Genomic DNA, 26,073 nt, shown 5'->3' on the forward strand with positions numbered 1-26,073 from the left:
TCAGGGCGTCTGGCCTAGAACCTGAAGACATCTGGGCGCCGGGGGCGGGGCTGAGGCTGGGGGCGGGTCTGGGGGCGGGTCTGGGGCGGGGCGTACCTATGCGCATGCGCGCGGAGCCCCAGTCACCTGTCTAAGAGAGGCGCGAGGACGGCATCCGCAGACCTTCGCAAAGCTCGTGATTTCCTCCCGCCGCCTCAGACCGGCCAGCGCCAACAATACGTAGGGCGTGAGGCCATGACAGGCTCTGGCCTAGGCCACCCTTGCTGGGCGCTGGACCCGCAGATGCCTGAGGCGGGCCTGGCCCGGGTCTCAGAACTGCCCGGGCGGTGCAGAAGCAGGGTGGAGCCTGGCTTCAGAACGAGGCGGGTGGTGAGGGGGGCCCGGAGTCCCTTCGCCACCGACCCCGCTGTTCGTGGAGCACAGCCCTGTGGTGAGGAATCTTCGAGAGTAGAGATTGGCTGGGGGCGGGGCCTCTAATTCCCGCCCTGAGGAAGCAGAGGCTTCTGGGGAAGGGGGCGGGTCTTCCCAGGCCACGCCCTCTAGTCGGGTTCCTTTAGAGAGGTAGTGCCCAAGTCTGGTGTTCCCTGGAGGAAGGAAGGCTTAGAGTTTAAGTATTAAATACCCTCTCAAGCTTTTGTTATGGGTCAGAGAGGGATTGTATCCCGCTGACAGTCTCTTCTGTCAGAGGACCTGAGTTCGATTCCCAGCATACATCGGTGGCTTACAACCTTCTGTAACTCCACTTCCGAGGGAACTAAAGCCCTTTTCTGGCCTACTGGGCACTAGGCACACACGTGGTGCACAGACATACATGCAGGCAAATGTCCATTCACATAAAATAAAACTATAATAGTTATTAAAAAAATAATCGAGACAGCTTTTGAGACTTTAAAGACCTAAGTCTAGGGTTAAACCCTCAAATTAGTTATTTTTACAGTTAACTCAGGAGCTGACTGGTAAAAATATCAAAGAAAAAAGCCTGCTAGGCTTGGTGGCAGAGGTCTTTAATCCTAGCACTAGGAAAACAGAGGCAGGTGGGTCTCTGTGGTCTACATAGTTCCAGGCCAGCCAGGGATACACAATGAAACCCAGTCTCAAAACAAACACACAACCTCACAAAGAAACCCATTATTTTATGCAAATAATATATCATAAAATTTTAAAAAAGATGAAGTATAAAAATAGCAAGTGTGTGATTCTAAAGTAATATTGTCAAATGAAGAAGTTACATGTATAATTTTATTTATATTTATTTTTTGAAATGGGTCCTGATATATTGCCCTGGCCTTTTCTGCAATTTTGACCCCAAATGACCATCTTCATGTCCCACCCAAATGTCCACTTGACATCAGGTGTGCACAGGTGTACATAATAATTAAAATTGTTTTGGTGACTGTTGTATTAGTAACGTTTCTTGTTGCAGAGACAAGATCGTGTTAAGGGAGAAAGGTTTGTTTGGACTCTTGGTTGGGGTAGTCAGTCACTCTGGAAAGGCTTGTATGAGGATACTTGTCATCTGTCCTCAGCTTGCCTTTTCCTTTTCATTTTGTCCTGGACCCCAGGCCATGGAACTGATGCTGCCCACTGTTAAGGTTAGTCTTCCCGTTTCAACTAACCCAATCTAGAAACTTCCTCACAGAGATGCCTAGAGGCCTCTCTCTAAGATGATTCTAGATGCCTTAAGGCTGATAACATTGACTGTCACAATTAAAATTAGCCATGTGAATAAAATTTCCAATGAAATAAAAAGTATACCTGGTTATACTGAAATTTTAGATAAAGAAGAAACAATTTTAATTATAATTATGTCCCCTGCAGGGATATGTGGAATTGAGTTGTAAGTGGGTGTCCTGGGTTCTACCCAGCAGTGCTGCATATCACCGGCAGTGAGCTGGGGTATGGCTCAGTGGGAGGGTGCTTGCCTGCCATGTGCCAGGCCCTGAGTTTGATGCCACCACTGTAAGAAAACTTTTCTTTAAAAAGTATGAAATACATTGTAATAATATATTTAACCCCATTTATCTGGAATGTTATCATTTCATCACACAATTGGCATGGAAAGTAGTGAAATATATTATATTCTTTATTTAAGTTTTTTTATTTTTATTTTTATTTTTTTGGTTTTTTGGTTTTTCAAGACAGGGTTTCCCTGTGTCGCTTTGCGCCTTTCCTGGAACTCACTTGGTAGACCAGGCTGGCCTCGAACTCACAGAGATCCGCCTGACTCTGCCTCTGGAGTGCTGGGATGAAAGCCATGCACCACCACCGCCTGGCTGTGCCACCACTGCCCAGTGATGTTCCTATTTTATGAAAATGCATTTCAATGTTTTTTGTTGCTTTCTCCTGTAGGTTTTGGTTTTTTTTTTGTTTTTTGTTTGTTTTTTTTTTAAGTTTATTCTGGGGATTTAACCCAGGGCCTATGCATGCTAGTTTGCTCTTAAAAAACAAAACAAAACTAAGCAAAAAAACAAAACTCGTCATGGTTTTATTTTATAAAGGCTACATTAGCCTTCTTAGGTTTTGGCATCACATTCTCATGCTCCATCATCCCTTTGCTAACTGAGCCATGTTCTCAGATCTGGAAAGACTTCTTTGTCTGCGTCAATGTTATGATTGGGTGACACAGCCTGAAGACACAGTGTTGAGCAGAGTCTGCAGACTATCAGTGGGTGAACTGGACATCTCTTGACATAACTCTCAGACTCTTTAGCACAGGATGGCAATTATACACCAAAGACTCAGAACCTGCAGTCCAAATAATCATTTGCCTACAGCCCCCTATGAGTTCAACACACACACACACACACACACACACACACACACACACACACACACACACACGTCTGTGCACATGCACTGTTACCATCTAATAGTTGTGATAATACAGTCAATTTTATTTGGATAGCATTTTGGAAATGTGTGTTAATCTTAATATGGATTTTGCCAATCCTTGACTAACACATTTTCAAGAAAAATCTTACAAACCTCTTTCTTTGACTAGTTAGTGGTCAAGACAGTTTAGAAATGTTTGTTCGTAAAAAACAAGAAGATGATCTGGAAGAGTGGCCCAGGAGTTTGGAAGACAGGATGTATTTCTCCACAAGTCCAGCTTAATGTTCATTGTTTCTGTTAGTCCCTTTCAGCAGGAAAGGCTTTGATTTTGTTTGTTTTCTTGAGACAGGGTTGCTTGTAGTCTAGGCTGTTCTTGCACTCCTGATGTAGCCAAGGCTGACCTTGAATTCCTGATTCTCCTGGCTCCCCGCTACAGTGCTGGAATCACAGGTGCATTCCATCACACCCAGCTCATCTTACACATCTGTTTTCCAGTTTGGCAGGTACTGAGGAACCTTATTAGAATGCAGTGATTAGAACCTTGGGGTTTTCTTCTCTGTCCGTTGAGGCTGTTGGTTTTTTCCCACATGGGAACCTGAAAATAAAATAATGGCTGAAGAAAATGAAACAGTTAGGACTCTTCTTCTTAAAACACCAGACTGACATCAGAAAACATTTCCCCGTTTGATCAATGAAAAACATGAGAACTCTAAAGAAGCTGGCAGGTGCAGACCTCATGTTTTATGATATGGAGATACTTTCTTGATTAAACACAAAGCCTGGAATCTAAGCTCTTCAGTTTCCCCAAAGAAAGGATAGAGGGTAGCAGGAAGCTCATGGTAATACTGGAGAATTATACTGAGGAATTAGAATGATTGGATGAATTACCAAATGCAGGTACCTGTACAAATTTGTAACAGACCAGTATCTACACATACAGACTTAGCTTTATTATGGCCAGCCATGGCTAACACTTATCTCACGGAAACCCCAGGTACCTGTGTGAAATATTCCCATGTAGTAGGTGGAAAGACTGAGGGTTGAGAAAACAAATAATTTCCTCAACTTTATGTCATGAGTTGGGAATTTGAAGCCAGCGTAGTACAATTCAGAATCTCAATTTCTCCACCAAGCCACTGAGCTTTACTCCTGGCAAGCTGTGTTATTCGGGGTGTTTAGTCTTTGCCTCTTTTTCCTGGCACAGAGTTCCTAAGCCTCTTGTGGTTTCCTGAGTGATCTGGGTGATTCATTGTTTTGGTTCTTTGAGGGGCTCTTAGCTAGCCCAGCACGGGGCCATCTGCCTGAAGGAAGAAGCTTTGACTTAAGAGCACAGACCTTCTTGGCTTTGTTCTCTCAGCCTCTGCAGAGAAGAGCAGGGTGGGTATAGGATTAATGACCAATTAAGCCCACAGGATGGAGAATCTGCAAACAGTGGGATTTGGGGAGCTTCTGAATCACTGACCGCCTCTGCTGTCAGGATAATAGTGCACCCCAACCTACAAGAGCAGGAGCCCCATGCTCAGGGTCTTCCAGCACACACCTGCTGGTATTCTTCCTAAGACAGTGACAGCAAGGGAAGTGTTTCTCTTAGCTCTGTGAGCCTTTCTAACAAATGACTGAACACAGATTGGAGCTGTGGGACCCCAGGGTTTTGTAGCCAAGTGAGACATTAGTGAGAGTGACCTATGGCAGGCACCATCAGTTTGAGAAAGGTGGGTCTGAGGCTGACTGTAGTGTCAGAATTGAGGCAGATTGTAGGAACATCCTGATTTGTGTTCCTGTATGTGTGTGTGGGTACACGAATGTGTATGTAGGTGCATGTTGGGTGTCCTCACCTTAGTTTTTGAGGCAATGCCTCCCTCTGAACCTGGAGCTCAAAGATTTGACCAGATTGGTTGGCCAGCAAGTCTCAGGGTCAGCCCTGCCACTGCTTTTCTGGTACTGGGGTTTCAGAAGTAATGCCTGGTTTTTACATGGATGCTAATGAAGTATAAGCCAAAATAAACCCTTTCTTTATAAGCTGTTCTTGGTCATGGTATTCTATCACAGCGACAGAACAGTATCTACTACAGAGATAACTTGGGGACATCAATTCTCTCCTTCCACTCTGGGTTCAAGGATCGGAGCACAGGCAATCAGTTTTGGCGGTAAGCACCCTCGCCCTCTGCCCCACCTCACTGGCTTCTCTATTTCTTTATACATATGATGAGGGACTTGTTTTTCATGTGTGTTGCATACTTAAATCTTACCTTCTCTGAGCCGTTGATTCCTGTCCTTTGCTGTGGATAACCTTTTCCTCACAGACTGCAGGACTTGGGATTTCAGCCTCTGTCTACATTTGTGCTTCACATATTTTTCCCTTGCTCACAACTTTGATTTTGTTACTGGTTTTTGTTTATTGGTTGGTTGGCTTGTGACCAGGATCTCACTATGTAGGATGACCTTTAAATCTTGATCTTGTCTCTCGCCCTCTGCTCAGTTCACATTTACACAAATTGTTCTGTTCTTGTAGATTCATGATTTTTGATTTTTAGTCCTAAATATATTTTTTTTTCCTGGAGTTTATCTTAGTGTATTTGGGAGGACTCAATTTTCATTCATTAAAAATATCTGATTTATTTACATATGTATGCATGAATGTATATATGGATGAAAGGACATTGAGGGGCTTCATTATTAGATCCAGGCTGGTCTCGAACTCCTGTACTCATGTGACCCTAACCTTACCTTCCCTTGAAGCTTGGACTACAGGTGTGTGCCGGGCTGTTCCCAATGGATTTTAAGTTGATAGGTTTGTTTGTTTGTTTGAAGTCATATTCTGAATTCTCTTATTTTCTTGGGCCTCGTCCTGAACTCTGTCCTGCTCCACTGGTTTCTGTCCCTACAGCATTGCCATGCCACTCTAATTGGCCTGCTCAACAATAGTCTTGAGTGCCCTCCATCAATCTCCACCCACACTCCTCTTTGTCAGAGCATGGTAGATAATCCCCCATGTTTATCCTCCCAATCCTTTTACTACTTACCCTCTCACTTTCTGCATCTGCTCTAAGGTCTCTGGTAGAGTCCCTCCAAAACTTTCAGGGAAAAAAAGAGTGACAATTCCAATCAGGACAGTCAGACTGCCCATGAGAATGTAGGGCAGGAGTCTGTTATAGGCACCTGCAAAACACCAAACACAGAACATCAATTAGATGCAGGCTTGCTCCTGGGAGTCATTTTGTTCAGGTGCAGACAGGCCATGAGAGCTGATTGAAGCTCAACATTTTCTGAAGAAGGAAAGTCAGCAAAATACCAGAGGTTGTTCCAGTGGGATGCCATGGCCTGCACTCCTACAATTATTTACCCCCTGGTTGTACATTAGCATACTCTTAGGTTCTAAGATTGTCCAACCGTACATGACAGATGTTCCTTGGACAGATGTCTTCACTATCAAAGCTTCCTTAGGTGGAGGTCAGGTGAGATGGGTGGTGAGAGGACTGAGCTGTGTAGCAGAGGATGACTTTGAACATCTGATTCTCTTGCCCTCACCTCTGTGACTCCATCCATGGATTGAGTGCTGGGGGTCAAACCCAGGGCTCTGCGCTTGCTTAGTAGGCAAGGATTGTACTGACTGAGCCCCACGCCAGCCCTACTCCACTTCCCTTCATGGAGCCCCTGAGACAGAGGAAAAGAGATGCCATCCTGCTGCTCCTCTGCACACAGAGACAATGGAAGACAGCACACCCATGCATGTAGTATTTTTTGGTCGATAAGGTAAACACTGCTCTTGAGACTTTTCTGTGGCCTTGTATTGCTAACAGGAATAGCTTCTTATGCTAAAGGCTCTATCAGGGCCCTGCTTCTTATCAGCCGGTGGCCCAGCACTGGATCATTTAAGTGGAGTTGAGAAGTATAATGAGAAATGGCATCACCCAATGCAGTATGCTGTGCTCAGGGCAGCTGTGCAGGGTGCGTTAAAGTTAGGAAAATGTGTTGCTTTCTCTGTATGGATTTAGAGTGTGCCTCTTCTGAGAAGTCATCTCTGGTGTGTGTGTGTGTGTGTGTGTGTGTGTGTGTGTGTGTGTGTCTGTCTGTCTGTCTGTCTGTCTGTGTCTGTGTGTGTCTGTATGTGTTTGTGTGTGTGTTGGATCCAGTAGATAACCAACATGTGAGCAAGAAAAATAAGGAAGTCTGTTTATATCAGTCAATTCCTAATGAAGACCAGGCTGAGAACACTGCACAACATCCCACTAAAGTCCCTTTTAATATTATTAAGGACTGCTATATTTGATTAGACGGGAACTAAATATTTCTGTCTTGGGCAGAGTGGTGGTGGCATATGCCTTTAATCCAAGCATTCAAGAGGCAGAGGCAAGCTGATCACTGTGAGTTCAAGGCCAGCCTGGTCTACAGAGTGAGTCTTAGGACAGGCTCAAAAGCTAGACAGAGAAACCCTTTCTTGAAAAAACAAAAACAAAAAACCCCAAAGAAAAACATAAAATGTAAGTGATTACCTAGGAAATATTTATAAAACATATATAAAATGTATACAGAAGGCTAACTTCTCTATGCTATAAAGAACTCATATACACCACAAAGAAAATTTGAGCCTAGCCACCAAACCACTGCAGAGGAGTCCACAGCACCCTCTGAGTACCATTCATTCTTACACTGTGTTTCTGACTGCTGATGCTCTCCCAGCCCTCCTGAAGGCCGGTTCCACCAAGACCAAGGAATCCTAACTTGTGTCCACTGGTTAGAACCTCTGCTCTTTCCATCCCTTTGCCTGCTTCCTGCTCACACTGAGGAGGTTATCCATATAACAATTCAGGCCTGGAGAGATGGTTCAGTGGTTAAGACCATTTGTTGCTCTTGCAAAGGGTCCAAGTTCCATTCACAGCACCCATATGGTGGATCATATCTTCCATAACTCCCAATTCCAGGAGATCAGACATGCTCTTCTGACCTCCCTGGACACCAGGTACGAAAGTGCTTATATTCAGGTTAAACAGTTGTACACATAAAATACAAAATTTGTTAAACCGAGAGACGGGTGGAGGGAATCTAACAGAGTCATAGCAGGAGGATCCTTACTACTACATCCACGGGGTCACTGAGAGTCATGAAAAGAAACTTCGAGGCCTTTAAGATGAGATGTGCCTGCTACGGGGCTGTAAAAGTGAGCAGTCAGAGTATGGAGAAGTGATTCAGCTTTAGTGTGACAGCACAGGACCCAAACCAACTTCTTCTGTAAACGGTCTGGCCAAAGAAGGCCCTTGTACACACACACAATGCACATAACACCCACATGCAACATGCACATAGATTGAAAAAAAAAACCCCTCCAATTATTTCAAGATAGAACAAGATGCATCTCACCCAGGTAAACAAAATAGGGAGCGATGATGCTGCCCACCCGAGAGGCCATGGAGGTGATGCCCACAGCCATGTTCCTGACCAGGGTTGGGTAGAGCTCTGCAGTGAAGACATACAGCATGGAGAAGGCAGAGGTGACCCCAAATTTCCCTAGCATCACCAGGCCGATGGACACCAAGTTATAATCTGGAAAAGAGCTTTATTTCAGACAGGGTGTTTCTAGACTCGATACTGAATTCAGTTACTTTATTGTCCTTTTTTTGCTGCAGTGTGGTGATCCTCTCAAAGTACTGCTAGACAAGACTGTCTTCAAATATCCTCATCACCAGGTGGTGGAAGATGGAAGGCCATGGGTGGCCTTGGACTCTGAGCTGCTCTTAATTTGGATTATTAATGTATACCGTGACCTCTGTCGACTTGTCGTATTTGCTACAACAGTTTCATGTGAGTTGTTAGATGTTAATACAGTTAAGCTTAATCTTTAAAGAGAGGGGACAGTCCTTCCTTCTCTGTTTTTAATTATTAAGAAATCTAGGTCTAGTAGGGCTCAGTATACATGCTTAAAAAATTCCTTTTCCATTTTTTTGTGTGTGCACATGTATGTGCTGTTTGCATGACTTTGTATGTGTGTAGTCATGCAAGGCTAGAGTTACAGGTGAACCATCATGCCTGCCCAGCATTTATGTGGGTTCTGGGATCTGAACTCTGATCTTCATGCACTTTAACCACTGACCTATCCCTCCAGCTCCTGGTGCATGCTAATAATCCCAACTACTAATACTTCACTGGCTGAAGCAGGAGGACCACAAATTCAAGGCTAGCCTAGGCTGTATAATGAGTTCAAGCCAGTATGGGTCACTTAGCAAGATCTTGCCTTTATATAAAAATAAACAAAGGGCTGGGGATATGACTCCATGGTACTGTTCATGGCTGGTGCAAGACACTGGGTTTAAACCTTAGTAATGTAGGGGTTAAAAACTTAACCACAAAAACAAACATTGTTCTTTGCATATTACAATGTATTAGTAATATATCAGCCTTTTTTTTAAAAAAAAAAAAAACAAAAGTAGAAAGTTATACACACTAGGAAAAGGAAATCTATACCCCTATGTGCTGTGGATATCGCTCTGTATGCTATGCATGTGTTGCTCTGATTGGTTATTAAATTAAAGTGCTGATTGGCCAGTAGCCAGACAGGAAGTATAGGCGGGACAAAGAGAGAGGAAAAGGCTGAGAGCAAAAAGGCTGAGTCAAGAGTCGCCAGCCAGACATAGAGAAAACAAAATGTAAAGACAGAACTGAAAAAAGGGACCAAGACACATGGCTAAACAAAAATAAAAATTATGGGTTAATTTAAGTGTAAGATCTAGCTAGCAAGAAGCCTTAGCCATTAGGCCAAACGGTTTTAATTAATATAAGCGTCTGTGTGTTTATTTGGTCTGAGTGGCTGCGGGGCCCCTGGTGGCACTGGAGAAATCTCTAGCTATACCTGTGTTATTTTTGCCTTTGGAGTTTTTGTCATTGTTTAGTCTTACTGCAGCACCCCCACATTTATTAGTGATTTCTATGGGCAAGTGTGTGTCAGGACATGTGTGTAATGAGAGGAAGCGACTCTGGAGTCAGTTCTTTGCTTCTGCCATGGGGGTTCTAAAGATGGAAGGAAGTCAGGTCTTCGGCTTGGCAGAGAACGCTCTTACCCACTGGACCATTCTACTTGCACTGTCTTGCTGGTTTGGTTGGTATTTGTTTGAGGTAGGCAGGAAATACCTAGGGGAAAAACTCTGACAGTGTCCCATGCAGCCTGAGCTGGCCTCAAATTAGCTATGCAACTGAGGCTGGCTTTGAACTGGTCCTCCTGCCTTTACCTCCCAAGTGCTGAGATTTTAGCGGTGGGCCACCACGCCCTCCTGGGACAGTTGTTAGGAACAGAGAAAGTATCTCAGTCAGCTGTCACCTGCCTATCCAACTGATGAACATTGGGTGATGTCAGAGCTGTGTTATGGGGGAGTGGGAACTCCTGAGAGGCTAGTCACCAGTACTGATACTCTAGACCATTAATGTATCCAGGATTCCAGTATGCTGTTAGACTGGGCTAACTTCTTACCTTCAGGTACCACTTGGACCAAGAGAAGCACACCTCCTCCCAAGAACAGCACCCCAGCTATAATGTATCTCCGAGGCAGGGTTCTCAGCAGCAGCCAGGCTGTGAAATAAGCTGGAACTTCAATCAGGCCAGAGAGGAAGCAGTTCAGGTAGATATCTCCATGTAAATTAGGAACATTGAGAGACAGAGCAAAGTAACCTACTGAGGTTAGCATCCTGAAAGACAAAGATACAATCACAAAAATATGGCCCATGGCTCTCTAAACTCTTGTGATGGTCATGAGTTGGTCCTGTGTCCTCTAAGCAAGTGCTAGTCATGTGGGACTATTTGAATGGAAATACACTAAAGTGAGATTATAAATTTCTCAGTTGAAATGACACTTTATGTGCTTAGTAGTCCCATGAGTCTGGTGACTACTATGATGGACAACACAGATCCCAAATATTTCTGTGTCTGCAGAAAGTGTTGTAGAACAGTGCCATTCTGAATAAACCACTAGTCAACAGTGCAGATGCTTCTACTAGGACATCTGAGCATGACTGGAGAGCATACATCTCTAAAGAAGACTTCCAGGAACATGTTTGGGTCTCTATCTATTAGAGCAAGTGGGGACATAGGACTAATCCAAAGCACCATGAAACAGTGAACTTTACTGTGCAGGTGTTCAGTGACACTCACTTGTGACGTAAGAGCAGCTTGGATGGAGTGAGGTCTTAGTGATTATTGGCTCCCTGGTACCATCAGCTGGATACATTGCATGAGTGATGTGTGCAGATAGCTAAGAATGAAGGCAGCTTGCAGAGGCCATGGTCCAGGATATTTCACACTGACAGTTTTTCTAATTTCGAAACAGCATGGTTCTAAAATAGAGAGCCTGCCAGTTCTGGTACACAGCTGCGTGCGTGCGTGCGTGCGTGCGTGCGTGCGTGCGTGCGTGCATGCATGCGTGTGTGTGTGTGTGTGTGTGCGCGCGCGCATGCATGTTGCTATCTCTGGGGCAGATAGGTTGTTATTATTTTTCCTTCCTTATTTCTTTGAAGATTTGTTACTAAATCTAGTTAAGAAAGTCAGGTCATTACTTCTGTGCCTTAAAGTCATGTGTTAGTTTGCTACTGGAGAGGCAGGTTACACTACCTTCGCTGCTCAATTCCAGAAAGCAGGTGGAGACTTAACACTGCTGCTTTGGTCCCCAGGGGCATCTGCAGCCTCAAGCCCATCTCTTTCCATGGTGGAATCCCCATACTGCAGACTTGTTACCTATACCTGTCCCAGTATTCCGTCCAATCAATCAGTGGGACATGTCTAAAGACCTTAGAATTTCACAATACTCATTTTGCTGCAGGGCAAGCCTAGGTTTTATCACATTCCTTCAAACTAAAGAAAATCAGTTGCAAATTGGGCTGTTACACGCCTGTATTCCCAGAGCACTCCTTGCTTACCACAGCATCACAGACATCACTGTTATTGTAGCAATGTTCCGAGTCTTGAACAGGTCCAGAATGAAGGCTTTTGGCTGCTTCAAGGAATTTAGCTCCTGTAGCTAAAGTAACATAAATAAACCATCAGACAAAGAAGTAGGCAGGAAGTACCTATGAGAAAAACTTGGGCATACACCTCATTTTTATTAACTTAATTTAAAATTATTATCATTATCATTATTACTGTTACTATTCTTTTAGGACAGGGTCTCATGTTTTTTTTTTTTTTTTTTTTTTTTTTGCCGGAAGTGAGGATCGAACCCAGGGCCTTGTGCTTGCTAGGCAAGCGCTCTACCACTGAGCTAAATCCCCATCCCTCAGGATGGCTTTTAACTCACTACGCAGATGAACATGGTCTTGAACTTTGGATCTTCCTTCCTCCACCTCCACAGTTCTGGGATTTCTGGTGTGTGTTACCATGCCAGGTTTGATGCTGGGTATTGAAGCTTTGTGTGTGCTAGGTGAGCTCTCTATCCACTGAACTATACCCTGGCCCATTCACACAACTCTTATAGAACCTCTGATATACCTTCAGATCCAGAAATGGAGGGCGGCAAGGACATCTCCAAATATGGTACTCATTCTAACTCTTTATTTAAAACATAATTCTAAATTCAGGCTTGGATAATTTCATGCATGCCTCTAATGGGTTTTGTTCGTATTTCCTCTGCCCCACCCCCTGCTCCCTCTGGAATCTTTCTTCTTTCCAGCATCTCCTCCTCCTTTCACATCTGGTTACACCCACAAAGGTAATGACTACATCATCCCCTCCAGCAGCCATTACCTACCAATAGCTCCTCAGCTAGGACCAAGGGTTGATGGGATCTCCCACTGGGAGGTTTGAAGGCCTGGGTCTTGCAGGTAACCTCTGCTGCTGTGGGTTCCTTAGTGCAATGGCTGTGTCATGTCCAGAAGCTAGCATTTCACATAACTTCTCCTCCTCATCTGGCTCTTGCTCCTTCCGCCATGTCTTCCATATTGTTTCCTCAGTTTCTAATGCTTTAATGTTTAATGTAGCCCGTTTTAGATAGAAGCCTTCAAAGTAAATGACATTAGCCTCATTGCTAAGTGCTGACCTGCTTTTCCTCCACTTAACTTTCACATGTGAGTAGCCTTTATCACACTGGGATGGGATCTGTAAAGCCTATTGAGTTGAAAGAGCCATGAAGCTCCAAAATGCTTAGAGTTACCCCCCCACCCCCACCCCAGCACTAAGCTATATTCCCAGTCCTTGTCTGCTAACATCAGAGAAGTTTCTGAAGTCAGGCTTGGTGGCACTGGGAGTTCAAGACCAGCCCTGGCTACATAGGGAGTCCAGGGCTAGCTTGAGCTACATGAGACCGTGTCTTAAAACAGACCAGACTCAGGGTAGCTAAGGTCCACTACTGCTTATCTTCTCAGAGCCTGAGTTTACTTCTCTTGTAAGATGTAATTGGGGGTTGAAGAAATTCAATAATACCTAAAACCCGGCATCATAAATGCCCACGACATCTTAACTATTATTGTTATCACTTCTCCACTGAAGAAGGAGACAGACTATCCATCTGCGGTTAATGACGATTCTCTCATTTCCAATGCCAGTCTTTATCTTCTCACTTCTCATTCACTGGCACCCATTTACCATGAGCTATGGATTTAGATAGCCAAGCTGACTAGAGTTGAGGCTGAAAAAGATGTATGGCTGTGAGGTAGGGGATCTCCTGGGGGTAAGGTAGGAGTCTTGTGACCATATGGCATGTGTGCTGTAAGAGACTGAGGAAGCATTTCAGTTGTGAGGAAGTAAGATGGCCCTTTGTAGCAGGTTGTCCTTAGGTGTCAGCCTCTTTCTTCCAGGTAGTTAGACATTCGTTTGCATAGCTCTCAGCTTTGATGCTTAACCCCCTTTTCATGAAAATGGGGATTGGAAGGCTCCATGCAGGGCTTTAGGGATTCCACCTACAACACAGGACCTAAAGGCTAGGTTAAATCAACACATCCCACTTCCATAGGGCCTCTGTTGAAATGCAGATGGCCAGGTCCCCTCAGGCAAGTTTCCTCTGAATCTTACATTGGGACTCTATATGGCTTCCTGTCCAAGTTAACATTACAGCCCCTGACATAAACTGAAAATTGCCATTCATTAGAGCATGCACTTGATCCCAGAGAAACCCAGGAAAATCATAGCTCAGTAGCAGTGTGATCTCTGGTAAGTCATTTCTCTGTGCTTCTATCTCCTTTTCTGAAAAATGAAGCTCATAGCTAGACCTTCTAGTAGTGACTAACATGTGCATCACCTGAGTCAGGCAGACTGCCTTATACCCTGTGGTCTCTTCACTGGCATTCTGAATAGGCTTCTTTGGCTGGTGCAGATCCTCTTACATAGGGTCCAAGTGCGTGGTGAGCGGGGGAGATGGCAGGGCTAGGAAATCAAGGGCTCCATTTCCCTTAGTGGGTGTGTCCAGTTCAAGAGAGATGCACATCGCAACAAGCAGAAAAAAGGTCCCATCAGGGGTTTATGTTTCTGGACTTTGTTCCTTTTTGCTCATGTCAATGTTATGATGCTTCCCTCTGTGTGGATATTATCTTCATAACCATACTGCCACACTACGTTTCTTGAATATAGGAATGAAGCTTTCTATCTGATAAATATGAACACACACATGGCTTTGAAAGGCAGAAGCATTATTTATGACCAGTGTCCTTCTTGTATCCAGTTAAGTTTACTAGGACAGGGATGAACTTTAAATCCAAACAGCAAAGGATTAAAGATGCTTTGTCCAGGCATTCCTCTGCGAGCTTGGGTTCATGGCCATTGGAATGAAGATTCCAGCTGTGGCCTAGGTAGCTGCTTCAGGAAAAGGGTCCTTTTAGCCAGGGATGGTTGAGATCCTGAGGGTGTACCACTGACATGTCCACCATTCCCCACAGAGTCCTGCTTGCTGGTCAAACCAGTTGTACAAGCCCTACCACACACCATGCAAACCACTGGTGCAGACAGAGTCTTCTTCCGGTGTCTTGAGGGCTCTCTCCCTCATCCTGGCCAGCAGTACTGTAACCTCTCTACTCACCTGTGTTAGTCTCACTGTCCTCCAAGTGTGAACTTGCCTCTTCAGGCCTTGGCCCCTGCTGCTGTCTTCCTGTGTATGCTAGCATGCAGTATCTGTTCCTTGGGGTTCTGAGCATCTCTCCTCGGTCATCATTTCCCTTTGCACCAATTCCTGCCTCCTTCAGTACATTCTCTGATCCTTTAGTGTGAGGGCTGTGTCTCAGTTTTCTTGTCTCTAGGAGCCAGCACAATATGATACCCCCAATGTCCCCACTATCACAATGTAAGTAAACCTCATAATATATCAGCTTTTCCTCATGGCTACCTGCCTTCAGGAATGGAGCCTCGAGCCTGTGCTCTCAGGTATTTGAGGCCTTGAGCATGCCAGACCCATGAGCTGAAGACGTGTACTGCTGCACTCTCAGGCTTTAAGTGTAATCCAGGATACAGTGGGCACTGAGGGTTGACCAGCCCTCAGATGCACTTTTTCCAGGTATGGCAAATATTTTAAAAATCATCAATATAAGAGGCCTGCCTTGGGTGCCATGCAAGTGAGTGTCACTACCTTGAGCAAATGGTGGAGAAATTGGAGATAAAGCAGAATACTGTGGTGATATATTGTGCACCCCAATATATTGGGTACCCTAATAAACTTATCTGGGGATCAGAGGACAGAGCCAGCCACTAGATTAGACACAAAGGCCTGACAATGTTCGCACACACCCTTAATCCTATCACTTTGGAGGTGGAGAGCACTCTGGATCTCTGTGAGTTCAAGGCCACACTGGGAACAGAGTCAGGTGTGCTGGCACACACCTTTAATCTCAGGATTTGAGAACTCATGCCTTTGTTTGGGAAGCACACTCGCCTTTAATCCCAGGAAGTGATGGCAGGAAGCAGAAAGGTATATAAGGCGTGAGGACCAGGAACTAGAGGCCTTTTAGCAGCAGTTCAGCTGAGATCCATTTGGGTGAGTACTCAGAGGCTTTCAGTCTGAGGATTCATAGAAACAGGATTGGCTGAGGAGTTGGTGAGGTAAGGTTGGCTGTGGCTCATTCTATTTCTCTGATCTTTCAGTTTTCATCCCAATATCTGGCTCTGGGTTTTTTTTTTTTATTGATAAGACCATTTAGCAATTCGTCTTACAGAATGGTCCATGTGCTGTGAAGAGAGGGGAAACTGAAGATGGGAAGGCAGTGAAGAAAAGGCTGGTGTGAGTGGCCTGTGTGGCCACCTGAAGCCATGAGATGTCCAGACTGCCACTGAGTGACATGTCTGGGTCCATGGCCTTGCTGCCACAATGGTCGGTGTTGACGTCTATAGCTGGTGTTACCACTGAAGGCCAGGGTGCGTGGAAGCCTATAGTCTGGGCCCCCATTTGAGACCATGTTAATACCCAAGGGCAATGCTGCTGCTGAGGCCATACTGACTGGAGGGGTCGTGCTGCCACCTGAGGCCATGGTGACCTCTGGGTTGGTGGTCCAACTGCAGCTGGAGTCTGTATTGATGTCCATGACCAGTGTTGCCAGCAAGGACCATATGGATGTCTATGGTCTGGGCCACCACTGAGGCCATGTTGATATCTGAGGGCCATGCTGCCACTGGGACCATAATGATCTGGGTGGCTTGCACTGCCATCCACCCAAGGCCATGGTGTTGTCCAGGCCTGAGCTGTGGCTGAGGGCCATGGCCATGCAGATGCTTGGGGTCTGGTCTGCCACCTGGGGCCATGTTGAGGTCTGAGAGCTGTGCTGAGCCAGCCCTGCTCCTTGATAACTCTGGGAAAACTGGCCCCAACCCTCACCAGCCACCCCAGTGGGAGAGCTGGCACCACCCCTCATGGGAGAGCTACCCCCAGTAACCTGGGCACAGGAGAACTGGGCCTGCTCCTCAAGGTAGCCTCAGCAGGAGAACTGGCCCCTGTGGTGAGTGTGGGAGAGGTAGCTCTCCCCCTTGCCTTGAGGGGGCATCCCTGTGGAGGCCCAGACTGACCAACTCAGCTACCACCCAGGCCTACATCCAGGGCTTTGAGTTCCTCCCTCCACCTCCACATACATCCACCCCATCCATGACCTGCTGGAGCACGTGAAGGAACTGGTCCTGCAGAGCCAAAGCTGTAGGAGCTCCATGACTCGCGGCAATAACAGGACATCCAAGAGGAGTTTCAGTGAGGGTCTAGTACGGATGATGTACCAGAAGAAGCCAGAGGCCTGGAACCAGACCAAATAGCTCATTGCAATGAACATTTGCAAGAAAAGCTCTTTGAGCAAAAGGGTATACTGTGTGACACATCACAGCTCTCAATGCCACCACAATAAAGGATTATGTGATAGAGAGGAGGGAAAGATGGAAGAGTGATGTGGATTTGTTTTTCTTCTGTTGGGAGAAGGATATAGGGGTGAAGGGCAAACATGGAAGGACTGGGAGATGAATAGAACTCGGGTGCATGATGTGAAGTTCCCAAAGAATAAAAAACTATGTTATAAATATCATCAGCATATAACTTTGCAATGGTTAGGTGCAAATGCCAACCATTAAATTCCTATCTTTCACCTGTCCAAATTCAACTCAAAATGATTGAAAGGTCTTAATTTAAAACTGGAAATGCTAAATTTCTAGAAGAAAATACTCTTCAAGATATTGGGGTAAGGAAGAAATTTCTGAACAGAGCCTTACCAGTACAGGAAAATCCCCAAATACCAGCAGATAGAATAACATGCAATTAAAAGTTTCCACACAGCAAAGGAAATGATCACAGAGCAAATACCTCATAGAATGGGAGACATTCTTTGCCAGCTACAGTGCAGACAAGGGGCTAATATTCAGAATTCACAAAGAATCACACAAATTATGTACTAATGAAATAAAACTGCCAATCAACAACTGGGCTTAGGAATTGAAAGACAGTTAAAATAAAAAACAAACAAACAACAACAACAGCAACAAACTACAAGCTAGGCAGTGGTAGTGCACGCCTTTAATCCCAGCACTCAGGAGGCAGAGGCAGGCAGATCTCTGCAAGTTCAGAGGCCAGCCTGGTCTACAGAGCAAGTTCCAGGACAGCCAGGTCTACACAGAGAAACCCTGTCTTGAAAAACCAAAAAAACCAAAACCAAACCAAAACATCACAAATGCCTAACATTGTTTTTAATTTATAAATAATTCTTTGGGTATATTTTTCGGAAAGAGAGATGGCATCTTACTATGTTACTCAAACTGGGCCTAAGTGCCTGTACTTCAGTCTCAGGCCTCCACCTCTTGAGAAGGCTGGACAACAGGTGTGCAGCACCATACCTCCCAAGATTTTATTTGATAATGTAATCATGATTACATCCCTGATGCCCAGTGCAGTGCCTGGTGCACTATGGGCACTTCACAAATAGTGAGCTACATTAAATTTCCATAAAAGAAAGGCTGCAGAGCTGATCTCAAAAGGAGGCATCTGCACACACCTGCTCACTCACCTCCAGAGGATCGAATATCACTGCGGGTGCCACGATGCTGTTCATCTTTGCAGCTTTCTGGATGATCTGTTCTGCCTCTTCAAATCTCCTCTGGGATATGAGCCACCGGGGAGATTCGGGAATAAACCTAGAATTCATTTGCAATAGTTCCTAACCTTTGTATAACCACAAGATTTGATGTTAGCAAATACACATAGCAAAATGGTCCTAGGTCATTTTAATGTTGCAAATACTCTAGTTTTAATCAACACATAGATGCTATTTCTAGGGTACAGTATGACATTTCAATGGATCTATATCACCCTCTGGGCAAGCTTTCTAGACTGAGTTAACTGAGGTGGAAGACATGCCCTGATACGGCTGGACTGAATAGAAGGAGAAAGTGAGCTGAGCACCAGCACTCACGTTCTCTGCTTCCTGTCTGTGGACAGCGTGACCAGCAGCCTCAGGCTCTTGCTGCCATGGCTTCCCTGTGGTGATGGACTGTACCCCTAAACCGTGAGCCAGGGTAAACTCTTCCTTCCTTGTCAGGTATTTTGTTACCGCAACATTTTGGGTAAGGAGCATGGCCTGCCCGTCCTTACTAACCCTCAGCCTGGGTTCCAGAGGAAACTTCCAGATAAATCAGCATATTATCTAGCTCTTAAAAAGCTGTCTTTCAAGGATTAATAGATTAAGAGTACTGGCTACTCCTCCAGAAGACCTGAGTTCAATTCCCAGTACCCACATGGTTGCCAACAACTGTTGTAACTCCAATTCTAGGGAATCTGAGCCTGCTTCTGGCTGTCCCAGACACTACCAGCATATATGGTGCACAGACACACATGCAGACAAAACACCCATATGCATAAAATTTAAAAAATTTAACTGATCTTTCAAACTCCAGTGAAACAAGAAACAAAGCAAAACAAACCAGAAAAGGTTATTTTTTCCCAGTACTAATTCCACCTGTACCTTCATATATGCCTCACTCTGAAACGTGACTGCTGTAAAACCACAGCAGTCTGGGCATAAAAGGAAGCAGAGCTTGGAGGAGTTTTGTATAATATTCGAGGGACCATTATTATTATACATCCCAGGGGCTCAGGAGAGAGAACTACTAATGGTGAGGACTATTTTCAGGAAACAGAATCTCAGCACACCGAGCTCTTTAGTCCATTCACTTTAGTTCTCTGGAATAACAGCCTATTTACACCGCTTCAGTTCTGTTCTCGTGCCTAGCTTCTTTCTTGCCTGATTTCTCTCAATATTTATCTACTGCTCCCTCTAAGTTCTATCTTAATTCTCTCATTTTAATTCTTCCTCACCTAGGGCCTTTTCATCTCATTCTACCCAGCTAGTACTTCCCCATCTGACTCTTCCTCATCTTCCATCTCGTCCACACGTTCTCTCTGGTCAAAATCTTCCTTATCCCTCTCTGTTCTCTGTCTTTCTGTCCTCCAAGTCTCTCATAAGTCTTCCAGAAATCCAGTTATAAACCCAAGCAATAGCAATCCCCTACTTGAGCAAGATCACCAGGCTTGAATTCTACAGGATCATAAAGGCAGGTAAGAATTTTCCTCAGGCAGTGACCACCAGGCTTCCAGGGTCAAAGGGAGGGGTGATAAGAATCACAAAGGGCAGTAATTGTTAATTATCACTTGCAACCCAAAAGGGAAGTGACTAATGAATTAACTAAAGGCTAAATTTGGGTAAAATCTAAGAAGAGGAATCTTAAGTGCTCAACTATAATCTTAAACATGATTGGTAGAAAATGTTAAGAATCTATAAGTTGCTAGGTCAGTGGGAGAAAATAAAACTGCCTTCTTTTTTCCTGTGGCTCCTATCTGTACAAGCTATCTGTTGTTTTGCTTTTTTTTCTTTCAGGGTGGGGGAAGGTGTGCTTGGTCGCTAGGCAACCTGTCTATGGCTAGATGCCTCTGGTGATAGTTAAAGGGAGATCTGGAACTAGAGGTAAGATTTGGGAAAGGAAGAAGTAAAGCTTAATTGGCACACCCACCAGGCCCTCTCAAACAGGTAGCCTGGATGCTTAAGTCTGTTCTTAGAGAGTACAGAGGTATCTCTGATAAGGTACTTTCCTCCATCTGGGGATGGACCTGGCCGGATGCTGCCAATGATGATAATTACAAGGAGGCTTGAACTGGGGTTCTGGCTGGGTATAGCTGTCAGCGCAGAAGGTTATCTAAATATTCCGAGAAGTGGTTAGGTAAGGATTAAAGGTCTATAAAGTTAGTAAGGCTGTAAGAAAGGAGGGTCCGAGCTAAATTGTGTAAAGCTAGTACTTAACGTCCACCTGACCCAGGCGGTGTCTCCTTGTGGAATTTACCTTAAATCAGGAGACTTGCATGTGGACTGTTGTTACTGTTAGTCCCTAAAAGTGGCCAAGGGAGATATCTAATTTCAGAGAAAGCCTTTCCTGAGGCTGTTCTCCAAATACCTGGAATGTGTATGTCCAGAGAGTGAGTGATCAGTCCACACTGTTAGCCTTTCTTAGGGAAAAATCAATGGGGAAAACTATGAAGGCACACATGATTTTCATAACAGAAGACAGCTGATATATAACAAGCCAAGTAACACCAAAAGCTCCTTGGAATTTGGCTTCCTCTGGAGGAATTCCCTGATCCCTCCAGGTAGTGACTTTGCCATAACCAGCTGAGTTCTTATGATATGTTCCTGCGGCCTGCAGCAGAGAAGGCCAGCTGAGCCATCCCCTTAGCTCAGGCTGAGGGTACACTTGCCAACTCCTGTGGCTGCGTGACAGCTGCAGAGTGATGGAGGTCCTTCCAGCCATTTCCCAGGCAGGTGTCACAGGGCCACCAAGAGAAGCAAACTGTGAATTCCACAAAGTGACCAAAGAAACCTGTATTACCTTAGTCATGTAAGCCGGTGGCAACTGAGCAGTTAGTAAAGTGGGTCATTTCTAGAAGACTGGATTTTGATAGAACACAATAAAACGGAGATGAATTAGAGAAGAGAGGAAGTGAAAATCAGAGCAAACGGTCTCCTTTTGTTTACATATGAGAGAGTAAAGAAGGGACATTCTGAAGACGGGCTGTGGCTAGTACTTTATTTCCACTAAAACAAAATCTGTTCTTGTCAGGTGGAGGTGCGGGCCTTTAATCCCAGCACTCAGGAGGCAGAGCCAGGCGGATCTCTGAGTTAGAGGCCAGCCTGGTCACAAAGCGAGTTCCAGGACAGCTATGCCTACACAAAGAAACCCTATCTCAAAAAACAAAAACAAACAAACAAGAAATCTGTTCTCTTCCCCCAAGCCTCCACTTATCCCTACATGGTAAGACTTAGTCAGGAATCTCCAAACCTGGCTATTCTCACAAGTGCTGTTTCAAAGCTGGACTGGGGAAGCATTTGAGGGCATCAGCTTGGTGGTACACCACTTGTCCCATATGCATAGGACTCTAGGTTCAATCTCCATCTTAAAACAAATGTTTCCATTGTGTGGGGGGCTGCCATAGGAGAAATCATACCTTCTCTAAGACTGTTCAAACACAACTAATTTGGGGAGCTGGGAATATGATTCAGGGTGAGCTTGCCTAGCATGCGTGAAGTTCAGGGCTCTATCTCCAGCGCTGCATAGACCGTTTGTGGTAGCTAACACCTGTTAACGCAGCACTGGGGAGGTAGAAGCAGAAGGAATACAGGCCATCCTTGGCTCATACTGAGGAGTCCAGGGCAAGCCTAGAATACAGGAGATGCTGCTGAAAAGTAATTATCATTTCTCAGAACAAAGCATATGTACATATCAAGTACACCGTCGATACTAATTATGAAGAACAGGTACATGTTCCTTGGTCTCTACAGAATTGGTCCCAGGACCCCTGGCAGATGCCGAAGTTCTCTCATTTCAGCTCTTACATCAGATTGCATAGTGGTTTGTGTGCCTGTGGGCGAACTGCTTAAGAAGCCGAGGTGGGAGGAGCACTTGAGGCCAGGAGCTCGAGACCAGTTTCTGTAACATCGCAGGGCCTTGTCTCAATCAAAATTGGGACTAGTGTGTAGCTCTGTGGAAGAGTGCTTGCTAGCATGCACAAGTCTTCAGTTCCATCCCCAGCACAGCAAAACAAAACAACTTCAATAAGATAGGTGTAAGATTGGTATATAACCTGTGCACATCTTGTGTACATGTATCTCTGGATTACTTATAATATCCAACACAATGTATAACACTCCATTTGTGGGGAGTTTACTGGAGACAGGCCTTGGGTATGCTGCCTTTGAGCTACCTACCATCAGTCTCTCAATATCTAATGAAATGCAAACACAGTTTAAGAGTGGCTGGTGGGTACTGTTCTGTGGAAAAGAAGGAAAACAGTGTAAACATGCTCAGGGCACTATTTTCTGGTTCTGTACTTTGCATGGAGAGCTCATGGGCAGCTGGGGCAGACTGAAACGTGGTTGGATAGAGAAAGGATTTCTAAAGAAAGTGCCCGAAACCGAGGTCAGGGTTAACAACATTGCCCAATAGTACCAGCTCCACAGACAACATGAAAACGGGCATGAGGCTGGAGTGGGAAGCATCTGGAAGAAGGCTAGAGTTCCTGGGAACCAGGCTTTGTCCAGTGCATGTGCCCACTCCCAGAGATGCAGAGAGTGCTGCAAGCTTGGAGGCACCAGGGCGAGCTGCAGTAGACAGCATGCAGATGCAGCTAGATGAGCAGTGGGCTCATCTCTGGGGGAGCCTGCCTGCCACAGCAGAGGGCTGACCGGGAATGGTGGTTGTACTCACCACCACAGGGGGACACACAGCACCCCAGGAAGTGTCAGGGCCAGCAGCAGCATCCTCCAGTCTCGGATGAAGTATGCAAACAGCGGCAGTACCATATAGCCGATTGCAAAAAATGTACAGACTCCTAATGTGGAGAAGATAATTCGAACTGACTTGCTCAGAATTTCAGTTCCTGTTCAAAACAAGGGGGCAGAATTAGCGCTTCCACCCTCTTCATCGTTGGCTTTTCAAGACAGGATTGAAGCCGTGTAAGCTTACCAAGGGCTTTACCAATGAAACGGAAACACCTGCCTTCTGAGAATGCTGCATTTTCAGAATCAGAGGCCAGTGGGAGACACAGACTGTCTTGGGAGACAAGAATGGCTCTTGAGACACTGGTGGGAGTCAGGGTGTGGGGCGCTTGTCCACAACTCTCATCTGTGTGTGAACAGACACTGAGACAACAGTGGTGCTGCCAGCTGTCAGGACACACTCCTGTCCTTGAACCCTCAGGCATGATACCCAGAAGTGAGCTGCCTCTGGAGCTTCCCAGAGCTGGCAACCAGCACTGGAGCTGATGTTCCCCAAGCAGACTGCTCTCTGATGGGACAGCATAGAAGGAGCACTGTTCTGCTGTCCCTGTAGTGGCAGCCCAGGCACTAGGCACACACCCAGTGACCAGTGCAGAGGCTCAAGGCCACGTGCAGTTGGCAGTGTTGGGGAAGGATATGCTGGCAGCTGGTTCTGTCCCATGCAGCAAGCAGCACAGCAGGTCACTAGCAGCAGGTCTTCAGAGATGGTGGTGTCACTTAGGTCCAGATTCTAGCACACTAGAAGTCTATCCACCCTGGGCCCACTGACCTAAGGGCAGAGGTATGGCCAAGGGCACGAGCTTCACCTTTTGTGTAGGGCCTGCCCACACTAGTAATATTGATTACCAAATTGAAGGATCTAGAATCACCCCAAAGACAACACTTTGAGCATGTCGGTCAGTTTCTGGATTGAGTCGACTGAGCTAGGAACACCCCTCCTAAATGTGGGCAGTGTAGTTGGAGAGCTTCTCTCCAGGTTCCACCAAGCTCCTGCGGTCCCACAACCCACGTATAAAATAATCATACAGACACTTATATTATTTAAACTGCTTGGCCATTAGCTCAGGCCTACCATTGTCTAGCTCTTACTCTTAAATTAACCCATTTCTGTTAGTCTATACTTTGCCACGTGGCTTGTGGCTTACTGTTGTCTTTACATGTTGCTTCTCCTGGCAGCGGCTGGCAGAGTCTCCTCCCAGCCTTTCTGTTCCCAGCCTTCTCCTCTTCCTTGTCCCGCCTACCCTATCCTTCCTGTCTGGCTACTGGCCAATCAGCACTTTATTTACACAGAGTGATATCCACAGCACTTCCCCTTTTCTTTTTTCTTAAAAAAGGAGGGTTAACATTTAATCAACTGCTGACAAACAGGACAGACAGGACATGAAACCAAGGACTACCAATTCTTGCCAAAACAAGTGTGGTTGTGGCTTTAACAAAAGGCATCTTCTGAAGCCAGGACAATATGGCACCATCCCTGAAGTGAGTGACCTTTGCAATCTGTAAAAGGTACCGTGCCCTTTTCTTCGAAGGCAGCTGAACAGGGAATGGGCCGATGGCTTCTGATGTGCAATGGAACAGCAGATGAAACAGTTATTCTTGAAGAATAACTAAGCTCACCCCTCTCAATAGTAGACTGGCGTTTAATAGAGGGATGTGGAGAAGAACAGGATGCCAAGATGAAGCCACATATACACAGCCAAGAAAAATGGACAGCTGAATTGAAAAAACATCAATAATTTCCAGAATTTAAAATCCTGAATCATGACATGACACTAATGGAATTCAGATGTTTCTGGTACATGGACTGCTGTCACCAAATGTGAAGTCAAACTGTTGACCTTGTATACATCCTAGTTCACAAAAGAGTACGCTAAGCCTATAGGCTGAAGATGATGCCCCAACACTGTGGAGAAACCTCAGGTGACTGTCCAGGCAGCTGGCTGTTTCTGTCAACTCACATTTTTTTTTGGAAGCTGCTTGCATGCACTTCCTGTTTTTATTTTTTATTAGGTAGTATTATTTCCTTCTTGGGTCTTTGAGGGAGTTGAAGATCAGTTAGTTATAGTTATAATTATCATTGTTAAGTGTCCCATTCTGCAGGCCAGCAACTTTTGGTTCCCAACAGTTAAGGATTTCAGAAAAACTCATTAAGAGCTGTAAGTGTATAAATTTGAAAGACGTTATAAGACAGTTCCGTTAGCAATATAAGTTAGGATAAAAAGTGAATCAGGTACATTCTGGACTTACCAAAATAGGATAGATAATGGAATTATTTTCTCTGAATTTGTCAAATACAAATAGACTAGACATTTTTAGGTATTTATTGTTTGTATATATGGTATATAGTTATTGTACTTTTGTATATAGTTTTTCTTATATTAGTTATAACTTTTTCCTTTTTTTTCTTTTTATTAAAATAGAAAAGGGGGAATATAGTGATATTTTATTTGTATTGACATTATGGTTTTATTTGTATGTCAATAATGTTGCCTTGAGGTCAGAGCAGAAGCTGAGCAGTAGTGGGGCACGCCTTTAATCCCAGCACTTGGGAGGCAGAGCTAGGCGGATCTCTGTGTGTTCAAGGACACAGCCAGCATGGCAGACACACGCCTTTAATCTCAATACCAACCATAGAAGACCTGGAGGTTTGTACAAACAGGCAGTGATGAGGAGGTCATGTGGCTGGGTTTACAACCAATGAGAAAACAGAACAGAAAGTCTTTAAGAGAAGTAGGTCTCTTGCGGAGAGGAAGAACAGCAGAAGCAGTGAAGGGTAAGGTTTTCCGCTCTTGCTCTGACCTCGTGGTTTTTAACTCTGCAATCAGTTCTGTGTTTCTTATTTAACAAGCCGGTTACATCTACAGGGCAGCACCAGTGCATGGGATGCCATAGAGACTGAATAAAAAGGAGAAAGGGAGTCATACTCCTCTGTGGTTTCCTTCTGATTTTTTTCTTTCAGTTTCTGGAGAAAGCTGAGGCTGGGGTTGAACATCATAGTTT

General features: G+C 45.0%; 1 protein-coding gene across 2 annotated transcripts in view; it reads right to left on the bottom strand.

Annotated features, from left to right (window-relative positions):
* Nucleotides 1-2,859: 2,859 nt before the first annotated feature.
* The window catches only part of Slc22a4 (solute carrier family 22 member 4), a 55,116-nt gene continuing 31,902 nt past the window's right edge, over nucleotides 2,860-26,073 (bottom strand). Inside the window, exons 4-10 of one of the 2 annotated variants that reach the window (XM_036195816.1) lie at nucleotides 23,003-23,174; nucleotides 18,259-18,385; nucleotides 11,731-11,831; nucleotides 10,292-10,506; nucleotides 8,191-8,373; nucleotides 5,856-5,991; nucleotides 2,860-3,427 (exon numbers count right to left, since the gene is read on the bottom strand). In XM_036195816.1, coding sequence (XP_036051709.1) covers nucleotides 3,352-3,427; nucleotides 5,856-5,991; nucleotides 8,191-8,373; nucleotides 10,292-10,506; nucleotides 11,731-11,831; nucleotides 18,259-18,385; nucleotides 23,003-23,174 — 1,010 coding nt within the window. In that variant the 3' untranslated portion in view covers nucleotides 2,860-3,351. Of the gene's footprint in view, nucleotides 3,428-5,855; nucleotides 5,992-8,190; nucleotides 8,374-10,291; nucleotides 10,507-11,730; nucleotides 11,832-18,246; nucleotides 18,386-23,002; nucleotides 23,175-26,073 lie in introns of both variants that reach the window. The other variant, XM_036195815.1, reaches the window with a different exon arrangement.

The sequence above is a fragment of the Onychomys torridus genome, chromosome 8, assembly GCF_903995425.1.
Source record: "Onychomys torridus chromosome 8, mOncTor1.1, whole genome shotgun sequence".
NCBI lineage: Eukaryota > Metazoa > Chordata > Mammalia > Rodentia > Cricetidae > Onychomys > Onychomys torridus.